Genomic DNA, 12453 nt, shown 5'->3' with positions numbered 1-12453 from the left:
GGTTCATCCCGACGCCTCGTATAAATCTATGACCCCCCCGGATTCCTTTTATGTGAAAAGGACAACCCGGAAAATTCAATTCTACCTCCGCAAGACCGTCGACGGAACAGCTTAGAAACGAATAAACGGGATTTCGCCTCAACAAAGGAGTAAGTCTAACCGCCCTGCGTATGTGGATTTTATGGGGTTTTATGGTGTTAGAAGCTGCCATCCCGTTCGTGTGACCTCGATCAACGATAAAAATAAACTAGGCGAGGAGAATATTAACGCTAAATCCGCAATGACGTTATTCTGATACGTTGTTTTTTTTTTCTTTTTTCTGTTTAATCTGTTTTTCGTATAAAGAGAAAGTACAACTCCACTTGCAGGCGCAAAAGTGTAATTAAAGTCTACTTAAAGGACAGTTATGTAGCACCCGAAGGCACTCATGCAAAGTCCCTTCTCTTTCTGCTCCGTCTAATCATATACGATATTATTCATAAATAAGTGTAACACCGAATTACGATCGATACTTTATATCTCGTAAATACGTAAGGCGTGACTGTTTGCTCGGTTAAAAATATCTCTAATTAATTACATTACTTCACTCACATTGTTACTATTAAGTACAGAACGGTAAGTACAATATACGTGAACAAATTTACAATTCGTCGTTAGTAAACATGATTTAGTAACGTTGAACGGTATTTAAGTTTACTTATTAAAGTTTACGTTATCCTATTGCGATTATACTCCCTATAGACGTAGACTGTCGATTCGCCTTTGAAAATGATCGTATAATCTGAAGAAACGCTTGGTACTAGTATATAATAACTGAAGTTAACTCATGCAATCCATGCTGCATAACATGTATTTTATTCGAAATCTTTAAGAGCGAATATAGAGAATGCAATACGTAGTTTAAGACTGCGAGAGTCTCATCTTTCTTCCAACATTTACAACGGGTCTCGATGAATATCGATGTTATTAATAAATAATAACGAGTAAAATTTAAAACAATAACAATTATTTTCTTTTTCTTTTTAAATACATTTAAAATCTGAGAGTGCCATTCCATTAACGTTTACACAATCGAGAAAGAACGGACAGGACCGCATTTATCATTCCGAAAACCACTGGACACATTGTACGAAATGACTCGCTTCGTGCCACGACCGTTGTAAGTTAAAAAAGAAACTTACATGGTTACGTATTATTTTAAGCGCCATCAGTGAACATTGCTTAGAAAGTCAACTATTAATTTCTTGCGAAGGAAAAAAAAAACATCGCTATAAAATTGAAACAACTTCGGATTACTTCACCGCTATGACGGCCTCTGCATGAAGGGCGTTTTAAAAGTCTGTCAACGATTCATGAGTGTAAAAAACAATGATTTATGTGTGTAAAAAGAAAATAACCTCCTCTCTCGAAAATAACGTTCTATTCACTGATTAAAAAACATCAACCGGAAATACGAGATATGTCTTAAACTCCTGTCGTGGTTGCTTCCGTAGCGGTAAATCTGAATATAAAAAATACGTTACATTCCTTTCTTTTTTATATTTCAATATCTACGTGCTACTTGATATGCGATTACACAAAAAGCACACCTAAACATTTCTCCACGAAGCATTAAAAATTACTGATCCAATTTTTTTTTTTTCTTAAGGAAAGATTAAGAGCACGAGATGTCACTTCTTCAAGTTTTAAAGCTTATTATGCGCCATTGTTTTCCAACAAAGTGCAGTCTTTAAGGCACTGTATGAAAACTAATATCGATCAAGCGTCAAAAGTGATTCTAAAAGGGTTGGCACCGAATAGAAATATTACGTAGAATAGTTACTCTACGGCAATGAACATAAAGAGCGACGAAAGAAAACAAAGACCTTAAAAACCCCCTGCATTTAGAGAACGATCTACTCGAATCGACTGATGCGCCCAAAAAAAAAACGTTTCATAGTTTGTACTGCTCTCTTTCTTCCCCTCACGCGCGTTAAAGTCCTTCATCTCTGTCGCACAATCACCCGAATGAGAGCGATCAACACTTTCGCACAGTTTTCTAAGGATGATTAAACCTTATCGCTATATAGCTAATGTATATTCTCCTCCGTTTACGTAGTCAAAATGCTGTACCCGTAAATACATAAATATTCTAAATTTGTAACTATTGGCATTGCTTCACCTAAGTACCAAGTAGTTCGATTAATTCAGTGATTAATCACGTAGAATGCCAAAGAAAAATTCCTATTTTAACGTCGACTGATTGCCGGTCACCGACGACCCCACCGGCATTCCGACATACTAATTAACTATTTAAAGAATTTCCTTGCGACGCATCGTAAGACGTATCGAAACTTAGTGTTACTATCCGAGTATAAGTACAATGGCTTCGCTTAATAGAGACGAAAAGTTAAGTCTTGGCATCCAGAGGAAATGTGTGGCAGTGAAAATAGAATAAAAACGGATTAGATATCGCTAAATGGAGTCCGTGTCACAGGAAGTACGAGTCGAATGATTAATGTCATAACGTATTCGTTTTAACTTACTCAACACTTAACGGTATACGAACTAAATGAGCAGTCATATGAACCTGTCGGGATACGGTTCACCATTACGTTAACTGGTATCGAGTATTTCGTTAATCACCGGCATGTAGGATCTTGGCAACTTCTCCCTGAGCAGTGTTACTGATCTTAAGATAAAAAAAAAAAGTAATAATCACCGGGTACAGCCTTTCGACGGAATACCAGATTTCTTATACGCACCATATTGTTCGATACCTTTGTTCAGTCGGGTGACTAATTTGTTACGTACTAAATTAGCACTACAGTCGCAGTATGTGTCACGCTGGCTTTTCTTGTCCCTCGTTGCACTTTAATTTCGTTGTCATTTCTGCTGCCGGCAGGATTGGACTCCATCGGCCACGCTCCGAGCGTTAAGAGTGCTCCTGTTTAGGCAATAAATTAGTCCTCTCCTCGTCAACCTGTGACTTTGCCGCAGATAAAAGTCTCTCGGCTTCTGCTTTACGGGCGAAGATTTCCGCATCTAAATCGAGCTTCTGTTGACCTTCCACAGGAGCCAATACGTCCGGACCCTGTAAACGTAATTACGCTTGGTATAATTTATTATAACTCTTTACATTCATCATGCAATGGACCATGCAACATTATCGACCTTAGTTGGCGAGTTTTTCAGCTTCCCATTGGGACCACTCGAGGAAATAAACTTTGAATTGGTATTTGGACTAGCACTGACAGGTACATAAGAAATCGGTGTAGTGGAAGCATGAACCGGAGATTGTAGCGTCTCCTTCTCCTTTGGCTTCTCTTTGTCTCTTGGAAGTGTCGGAGATTCTTGCTCGCTACGGTCGTCCTCGTCCAAGGAATGCAGTAACTGCAAAGAATATTTAATTATAATATATTTTTAAACGTGATTAACGTACGTCAACAAAGCACAATCACCTTTTCGACCTCGTCGTCGAACTGGTCCGGGCCTGGTAACGAATCTTTTTTGCTTCTTTCCAAAAGGGTGGCACGTTTTGCGGCAAGGTACAAAGATCTTTTTATCTTTACGTAGAAGACCTCCGTCACCGCTCTTACCGAATAGTCTGGCACAAACGTGTGTCGAAGCATAGAATCCAGATTGACCGATTGTATACTTCCTATCGACTGAGGATTGGCGTTTGTTGGCGATTCGGCTGCATAAAAAAATTACAATTTAACTTGTAGAAATACGAGAAAACGTAGTTCGAGGAAGCGAACCGAAAGAGCAATATTTCTTACCGAGTCCGATGTTTGCAGTCAAAGCTTGGGAGCCGAAGTAAGTAAACGGTCCACTTTCGAATATCATGTTCTCTTTGCCTACCGTAACTTCTACCCGGCCTTCCAATATTAGAACAAAATAATCGACCGGCTTGCCTTGTTGGTAGATTATGGTGCCCGGATCGTTCCTTGCCTTTTCCCGGGACTTTATTTTAATGTGATATATTATATCCTGCTTCAATAAGCGACGCAGGATTGTTTCAGATATCGAGTCGGGTTTAAACGCCTCAACTGCTGCAAATAAAACGTTATAATTTTATCGCCTCTCTTATGCTACGGGTATTTTTATCGCCCTTCTGCTGACTTACTGGTAGATAAGTATTGGAACATAGCAAGTGTCAACTGTGGCGATATGTGTATACGCTGATTTTCCTTCTTCTCAGCGAATGCAGTGAAGTCCTGCATTCTTGATTTTTGCCGTTTTCGTTTACTCCTATTATCGGCTACAAGGAAATACGTAAAATCACCGTTACTGAAAAGAATTTCAACGCTATATATATGACCGTTAGTTAAACTCACTGAAAACGTCCGTTTCATCCATGATCTCCGCTTGAATCAATTCTTCGATAACGTCTTCCAAAGTGACTAGGCCTATTACTTCGTAGAAAGGGTCTCCTTCGCCCTCGTTATTAACTCTGTGCACGAAAGCCATATGCCCTTTGTGACCTGAAATGCGTTCCGGGAATTTAAGTCACCTTATCAATTCTGGCTTCCATGGCTTAGCAAATAATACGAACCTTCTTTAAACTGTTGGAACATTACGTCCAATGTAACGTCTTCGAATACAAAATTACAGGGGTTTTGATAAAATTGGCACAGAGTTCTCAGCGGCATGTTATCATCCGGATCAACAAATGCCAAGTCTTTTATGTAGAGCATCGTAATGATATTGTTTCTCGTGCCCTCGAATACTGGTATTCTTGAAAATCCTGGAAACGAAATGTGGTACAAGATTAATTTAATAAGGAATTAATAAGTGGGAATAAGGACAAGCGCACTAAGTCGTCACTTGAGGCACTCGAATGGTACATCCCATCTTGTTATCTCAAGCGTATGTCGGTCAGTGATTAATCTTTAATAGATATCAGAGACTGATTATCCAATGAGGTATTATCGCGTGTTATAAAATAACATGATATAACAAAGTCTGGCACTGCCAATTACGTATGACTCACGGAGTAATGCACACAAGGGATCTTATTACAGGTCTTTACGACTCACCAGATTTCATTATATCTGAGACTGTCTCAAAATCTAAGATAGCATTATAATCCAGCATATAGACATCCTCGATTCGCGTCATTATGTCCGCCACAGTCTTTTTCCTCAATTCCAAAGCACCGGCGATTATATTCACTTCATCTTTTTCCAAGTCATTATATCCAGTGGTGACCTGCAATAGAAAAGAAAGAATCCTTATAATCGGACAGCCATGAAGTAGCTGTTAAAATAACAACAAAAATGGACACATAGACGAATTCCAATGGTACACTTTGAATTGCTTCTAACACCTATGTTAAAGATTTTTATATGCCACATACGTCAGAGGACCGTAAATCGATCTATATCAAAAGTCAGTTGTAACCAGTTTACTTGACGTCAATATCTCCTTGTTATAGATAAGTTAAGAGACAAATATTTTTGGGTGGAACCGAAGGGATTTCAGATTTTATAGGAAAAATATTAGACTTGATTAACATAGCCAGATAAATCAATGGTGAAAAGAATTGGAATTTCCACTGAACCTGCTCAATGAGTTGTACGCAACGGAGTTCAGACGAATACATTGTTAAACAGTTGCGATCGTTAATGTGGTGATAGTTCCTCACGGATATTATCGCTAAGTATATCGCATGCCTCTCGAGAGATAAAGGCACTTGTGAGAATAGAATTACCAAGGGGTTGTCTTGAAAGATTCCTCAGAGAACAAAGATACGATCCTGTATACCTTACTTACTTGACGTTACCTTTTTCTGTTGAGTGCCAGGCAATTTGAGAATCACTGGTTCCTCTGATAAGCTACAAGCTGTGACTCATAATACAATGGCTTGTTTAAAGTCACATTTTTATTAGCGCCAAATGGCGAGAAGAATTCATTGTCTCTTACATGACCTGGCATCTAGTTTGCAGGTAATCTTTAAGTCTTCAAAGATTATGCTACATTTACAATCACCCATTAAAGGCTATCCTTCGGTCGAAAAGTATTCTTATATAAATCTTTCCTTACCTTCACGAGTTCCTTTAAACGTTCTCGGTTGTACACGTTTCCTATTTCCTCGCCAAGCAAATAGTCCAAAATCTTGCTGATGGGATAACTCAGTGGAAAAGTCAAAATCATCGTAAGCTTCGTTATGTATATTGTTTTAGCACCCACGCATAGGCCGTGTCTACTACAAATTGCCTGGTAAAAACGTAACGATACATACGTGTGTCCAATAATCAGAATTTTATGTAAAACTTATATTTTTCAGTCACTTACTTGTGGTGAAATTTCGCCGAATGTAACAATAGCTAACGTAGAACAGATGACAGCAACGAGTCCAGATGTTAGATCGTCCAATAAAATGGTAAACGTTGAATTTACCAATACATTTGAAAATAGAATGGAGCACAATAAATAATTCCCATGGTCTCTTACCGGTTGAATCGTTCTTGCATATTTCTTTTCCTGTAGTTTTATTGAACACAATTATTATATTATAAAATCGATAAGAAAAAATTGGTCGTACCTTCTCAGTACCGGTGTTACAAAGTATTTTCAGCTCCGTTCGATCCATTGCCATAAGACCAAGATTGAGACCAGAAAACAGAGCTGAGAAACATAGACACATTAAGATGATGAAAATGCTCAACCAAACTGGCAACAATTTTTTGTAGGTACGAATCTGAAAAATGTTTCCAATTAATTTTCTTTTCCCTTCATTTTATTAAATGAATTGAAATTGTCTATGTGACTGTGATTTCATTTACCAACAGTGGAGAATGAAAAAGAAACTCACAGTATTCCATGTTTCAAACCCTTGGTGCTTGAACAGAATTAAGTCGTCATCTTTCTCGCCGTCATAGACAGACTGCTTTGCACAAATATAGAATGGAGAACCCAATGGAAGGACTACTTTAACAAGAGCGGTTAGATCTGATACTGCATAAACCTGATGAAAAAGTAAAACAATAATATGGTATACAATCGTAAGATGGAATACTATTTGACTCTAACATACTGGAAATTCCGCAGATTTAATCTTGTCACAAATTGCTCCCCTTTTTGCTGCGACATCGGTGAATGTAATAATGGTGTCCTTTGTAATACCAGTACCAAATAATCTTAGTACCGCATTGCCCTGAGCAAGAATTTCTGGAATACCTTCGTCTGTGAACGAAGGGTCTCGATCAGCAGTTTCTACTCTGAACCCATTGATTTTAATCTCTGGCACTGATACACCAACTCGGTCGTTAGTAACTGAATTAAATTCACGACGCGAACGCGATTGAGTTCTGAAATTAAAACATATATACATTACATAAAAACGTTAATTTCACCGTCACCTCTTTTGCCACTATTATACATTCAGAAAAAAATCATGTCTCTATAACTGACAATTTTTTAACAATATAATCGAATATGTATATTTATTTTGGCAATAAAGAGTTCAATAAAAAATTGGGGGTATGTCGAAAATTAAATGATAAAAGATCTAACTGCAAATAAATTTTAGTTATTAATTTGGTACGATGTGCTACTTTCCTCGCACGGGACAAGTCATTCTTAAAATCTATAGGTGGATTTGAGAGTGAATTGCAGATGTGCCCGCCTATGTACGCATGTATATATAGTCAGGGAGTTGTAGGTCAAGGTTAACAGGACCACCCCTTGGCCCAACGGTTATGCCCAAGGGGTGCAGATGTATTCAAACACTCCCAAACCACTTACTATTGATTACTTCAATATTTAGGCACCTCTACTTAATTAAAAAAGCCTGTGCTTTGCTACATTTAATATGATCTTGTTTTGCTTTCACAATATATGAAATTTTGAAAATCAAAATATTACTATTTTCTAAAATTAATTAACGTATATATGATTAACAAATACCTTTGTAATTCATACATTCTTATATTTAATAAGCAGGTAATTATTTTTACAGATAATAATTAGCTCTATAGATTTGTATTAGATTGATAGAAACTTTATAGTCTGATAACATGTAATCCTTTAGGAAAGTAATATTTGCATACAACTACATTCCCATTTTTTGGAATCGTTTTTTTCGTAAATTCTGGATAGTTAATGAAGTATATTAAGCAAGCGTATCAGGAAATACAAGATGTGGGTCACAAATTCTATTTTTACACTCCTCCTGTGAACCACACTAACCAGTTCTGTTAAAGCTCATACCATACGATCATCACATAAAAATATTTTACCATGCACATTCCAAACTTAGGTATAAACTTTTTAGGCTTAAAATAGAAATATAAACAAACTCTTTTTGTATTTGAAATCTGCTCATTACTCCTACATCTCGAATAGCAGCATCAATTCTATCCTTTGTTTCTCATCAGTTTTTAAGCAAAAACATGTATTAAATGCACATCCAGTAGATTAGCTATTTTCATAATAGAAAAATTGGATTCAAGAAATCCATTTAAAATGATTATCTACGAAGAACACATCACATCTACAATTTAATAGGCAAGAACTTATTAAATCCAAATGGATTGATTTTCAATACTAATTTCTGGCATCAATATTGATTAAACAGGGTATCATATTTAAAGGCTAGAAGAAGGTCTATGCCGTCTACTATAACATTGCGGCCCTGATATGCAAAGGTCAACAAAATTAAAAATACTCCAAGAGGTTGTTGACCTTTTGCATTAAGTTTGGTCTTGTGATCTACACATCCTACACTACGGTATATGTTGAATGGCTTCTGATTTTATGAAACTGTACAAGAACTGTATCGTTTTTCAATAATACAGACACTAAAGTGAATGACAGATCTGTCACTAACGCGTTACCATGCATTTTAGTCTGAATACCAGTTTGGATGTTTTATCATGATAACCAAGCAGTGGGATGGATTCTACGTTTAGACATTAAAATGTACGTTCCCGGTTAGGCCACGTTAATCGCATCCATTTAAAACCCGTGGGACGTAAACGGAAGATGGTAATTATGAGACAACTCACTCATTATTCGTCAAATTGAGCGCAAATTTGATGCCTAGATTAATCCATCGTTCGCCAGTCTTGGGGGAAATTGTCTTGAAGCATAAATAAATGTCGGTGATCTCGGGAGAGTAATTGGTGGAAAATTCGTAGACAGCGCGATCGCCTTTCTCCGTTCTCCAGATCCCCCGGAGGGGTTTTTTCTCATCGCATTCTCTTTCGGTGAGCGACCACCGTAGCGCAAGGTCATCATCTAAACCCGTACCAACAAGTTCCACCAGGAAACCGGTAATAACTGGAAACTCCGCGTCCAGAGGTAATGATTCCTGGCTCGTCAGACTCGCCGAACTCACGTTCGGTTGAATGGAATTGTCGGTTCTTGTCAACACGTTGCCACCTGCTAAGTGAATAAATGCAAACCTGAGCAGAAGAATAACCGGTACACGCGAGCAACCAACACGTTGCGCCATCATGCGACAGACGCAGCGTGACAACTTTCGTCGTTTGCCTCGCGTAGCTTGTATTTATATCCTTTCGAATGCACCAAAACGCGCATGCGCATCGACGCACGTCACCATCTTGCCGCCTTCGGCCGCCATCTTAGATCACGAGCATAGGCCACTGTTAACATATCAAGTTGGCTCCTGAAACGGCAAAGTTCTACTTTGCTCCTATTTATTTTATAATATTACAGTTAACGACAGTCAGGGTAATTCATGATAAAAAAAGTACTTAAGAACTTAGTCAATAATCTTCTACCAGCATTTATGCTCCCTCAAATGATGGAGTGAATAAAATGACGTTGACATTTTTTGAAAATGGGAGGGCGACGTTAGCGATGCTTGCTTCCTTTTCTCCTTCTCTGTAAACCTCTCTCTCTGCACTTGTCATTACCATTCACCGCTATTCTCAGAATAATTTCTACTCCGCAATCTTTCCTCCTTAGAAAATGAGGAGATTTATCACACCGCGACGTGCATTGAAATGATAATGTAGTCATTGATATAGAAAAGTATATGCAGTACTCACGAGTCACATTCAACCGTTTGAAAGGCACATCGAGAACACGCATATTGCTGGCCAGCGCAATTCTTCATTTTCAAATTATCTGAACTGCTCTAAATCTGCATTTTAACTTTATCCCACATTTCAAGCGCGGATTTTTGAAGATGTCGAGGCTCTGATTAGGGAAAGATGTAGATGTAAAATTTATTAGTTGTAGAAGTATTTTGCAGGTGGGGTTAAACGTTCATAAATTTCTTGGGCGCTGCAGAAGATGGCAGCACGTTATACTAACAATTACATCACCTTGAAGTTTTCCATCTTCTATTGAAATCGGTTGAAATCAAGAACTGTATAATTTGCCATAATTTTAACATGGCACAGTCAAGATTACAATATATTGGGACGATATTTACACGGTACTGAATGACAATAGTAGTAAATAAGATTTCATACTAGTTTACTTTTCTCGCAATCCTATAATATTAATTAATATTAAGGAAACGATGACAACAAACCGTTCAATCGGTATCTTCGAGGTTAACCACAAGTGAAATTGTATCTTCTACTTCCTCGTAGCATAAACAATTATTCTATTCTCTGATATTATTGTTTTGCCTTTAGAATGAGATCATTGATACACGGTGAAGTAATACATGAAAATGATAAGCCTCTTTGGTTCGACGTTTATCAAGCGTTTCCACCTAAGTACGAGCCACGTTATGATAATGTAATCACAGATATTCCAATCAGAAGAATTCTATACAAGGAGGACACAATTCGGAGGTGAGGTTAAGTATTCATCTCCTTCGAAACATGTAACTGGATATTTTAATATATTTATCATCTTTTTTGTTTTCAGTCGTTTTCATAAGGATAATAAATTTTTAACTTATAATCTGTTAGACAAAAAGTGTCAGTCAAAAAGCCAAAAATTTATTAAAACCTGTCAACAACTACAAAAGGTATTTTACCATCCTAGATGTATTTAGTATATGTAGTACACAGAATATGTTGGTTTGTTATTGTTCATAGGATGGAATGCCAGAAGAAGAAATTTATAAAAAAGCCCTTAAAGATACTACAAAAGTGAAGGCAGAAAGGCATGAAGGCAAACCGAATTTAGATGAAAAAAGTTCTGATGTGGACAACGTCAATCTTGTCTTGAATACTATATTTAATAAAAGGTAGAATAAAAATTTCATGATTGCTGTATCTTTTGTATATTTAAATCATCTGAATGTAATATTTCCTCTTCACAATACATCATAGTTACTTAATGTAGAATATGCCACAAAAGCTTTGTGTAATTTACATTATTTCAAAATCATCCCTCTGTAATATGAAAATAAATGTAATATAATAAAAAAAATCATTAACAAAGGAAATTGATAATGCATATAATCTAGAATTATTGGCATCCTAATACTTACAATGTTATTGTATTCCAACACATGTTTCTTAATCTTTGATGTATCAGTCCATGTTATAAAATCTTCTAGATTCCTAAAATTAAAAAGATATGCATTAAATTATTTAGTCAAAAACACGTGGCAACATAAGTAGTTAAAAAAACCTTGTAACAAGAAATGCTGGATCTTTGATGACTTCTGGTCCAACACGGACATGACCCTGTTCTATAAGCTGTGTTGCCATTTTGAGATTTTCACTCATTTTGTTTCTAATCATTACTACTGGCAGACGACGTCTACAAAAGCAGCTTGCGGTAACTTTCTGACAAGAAGACAGATCCCATTTCGTCGGTATTAATCCCATCATATACAACTTCTCTAAAAGCAAAGCACTTTGCTCTATTCGGAAAGTACTGTCAGAGTCCAGTTCTTTAATTTTTTGTGCCAGTTCACGAACGGAGCGGGACAATTTGTTATATCTGAAATTTAAAAACATGCAATACACATTTACGAATACAGATCCATGCATAAAGATCATACTCACTTCGTATAATCGTCTCTTTTTTGTAACCTATAACGCTTTATAACCTTCACTTCATTTAAATTATTGTCCACCTTCCAAGATATGAAGTCAACTTTCTTCAACAGCTTCTCTTCATGGTATTTCAATTTTCGTACCATTTTGACACTTCAGTTTATCTACACTATCTATAATATTTATTTATAAACTATTTATAAATATTTACATGCTTTGCACCGCCTTGCCGCTTATTTAAACCTATGAATGAAAACGTGACTAGAAGGGAATCATTCTATGGAGAAAGATGAGACCGCATTTTACCTTGTAATTCTAATTCCATCCGCTAGTGGCGCTGGGTAAAAGATTCCTGTGCACATGCGTCAGAAAATCCTCCGGAGTCTGGCAACCAATGATTGGCTATCTTTTGTAAGTGGCTATGATTTTTTACCCACCAAAGTTGATTAGGCGCATGCTGACTACCTAAAACGCGGTTCGTCGATTAAATGCTTAATTTAAGATCCTTTTTAGATGTTCACCGGCTTAGGCG

The 12453-nt window shown here is 37.0% G+C and overlaps 3 protein-coding genes across 8 annotated transcripts; 1 reads left to right on the top strand and 2 right to left on the bottom strand.

Annotated features, from left to right (window-relative positions):
- Positions 1 to 281: 281 nt before the first annotated feature.
- Positions 282 to 9542, bottom strand: LOC105701362 (metal transporter CNNM4). Of its 3 annotated transcripts, XR_001104211.2 has the most exons (15): positions 8994 to 9541; positions 7022 to 7295; positions 6800 to 6952; positions 6530 to 6685; positions 6280 to 6468; positions 6028 to 6201; positions 5022 to 5193; positions 4538 to 4729; positions 4320 to 4466; positions 4109 to 4243; positions 3762 to 4034; positions 3441 to 3676; positions 3154 to 3372; positions 2745 to 3073; positions 282 to 2671 (listed from the first exon to the last, which is right to left on the bottom strand). XR_001104211.2 is itself a non-coding variant. In XM_023432274.1 (14 exons), exons 1-14 carry the CDS (start codon positions 9443 to 9445, stop codon positions 2915 to 2917), a joined length of 2928 nt encoding a protein of 975 aa, XP_023288042.1. In that variant the 5' UTR covers positions 9446 to 9542; the 3' UTR covers positions 282 to 2914. The 3 variants fall into 3 exon arrangements, 2 of the variants coding, with proteins under 2 accessions (XP_023288042.1, XP_012283472.1); XM_023432274.1 differs by having other exon boundaries at positions 282 to 3073; positions 3762 to 4031; positions 8994 to 9542; XM_012428049.2 differs by having other exon boundaries at positions 282 to 3073.
- Positions 9543 to 10276: 734 nt separating this feature from the next.
- On the top strand, positions 10277 to 11176 carry LOC105701323 (28S ribosomal protein S23, mitochondrial). Of its 4 annotated transcripts, none has more exons than XM_012427978.1 (4): positions 10277 to 10393; positions 10599 to 10760; positions 10837 to 10939; positions 11010 to 11176. In XM_012427978.1, exons 1-4 carry the CDS (start codon positions 10350 to 10352, stop codon positions 11163 to 11165), a joined length of 465 nt encoding a protein of 154 aa, XP_012283401.1. In that variant the 5' UTR covers positions 10277 to 10349; the 3' UTR covers positions 11166 to 11176. The 4 variants fall into 4 exon arrangements, with proteins under 4 accessions (XP_012283401.1, XP_012283403.1, XP_012283404.1 ...); XM_012427980.1 differs by having other exon boundaries at positions 10381 to 10513; XM_012427981.1 differs by lacking the exon at positions 10277 to 10393 and adding an exon at positions 10402 to 10532.
- A 5-nt stretch (positions 11177 to 11181) lies between these two features.
- Positions 11182 to 12353, bottom strand: LOC105701322 (U3 small nucleolar ribonucleoprotein protein IMP3). Its single transcript, XM_012427977.1, has 5 exons — positions 12228 to 12353; positions 11931 to 12164; positions 11551 to 11865; positions 11408 to 11480; positions 11182 to 11309 (listed from the first exon to the last, which is right to left on the bottom strand). The coding sequence occupies exons 2-5, from the start codon at positions 12065 to 12067 to the stop codon at positions 11286 to 11288; spliced, it is 549 nt and encodes a 182-aa protein (XP_012283400.1). The 5' UTR covers positions 12068 to 12164; positions 12228 to 12353; the 3' UTR covers positions 11182 to 11285.
- Positions 12354 to 12453: the final 100 nt, after the last annotated feature.

The sequence above is a fragment of the Orussus abietinus genome, unplaced genomic scaffold, assembly GCF_000612105.2.
Source record: "Orussus abietinus isolate OABI.00-Male unplaced genomic scaffold, Oabi_2.0 scaffold28, whole genome shotgun sequence".
Taxonomy (NCBI): Eukaryota; Metazoa; Arthropoda; class Insecta; order Hymenoptera; family Orussidae; genus Orussus; species Orussus abietinus.
The sequence above is the reverse complement of the archived record's forward strand: the minus strand, read 5'-3'. Positions and strand labels throughout refer to the sequence as shown.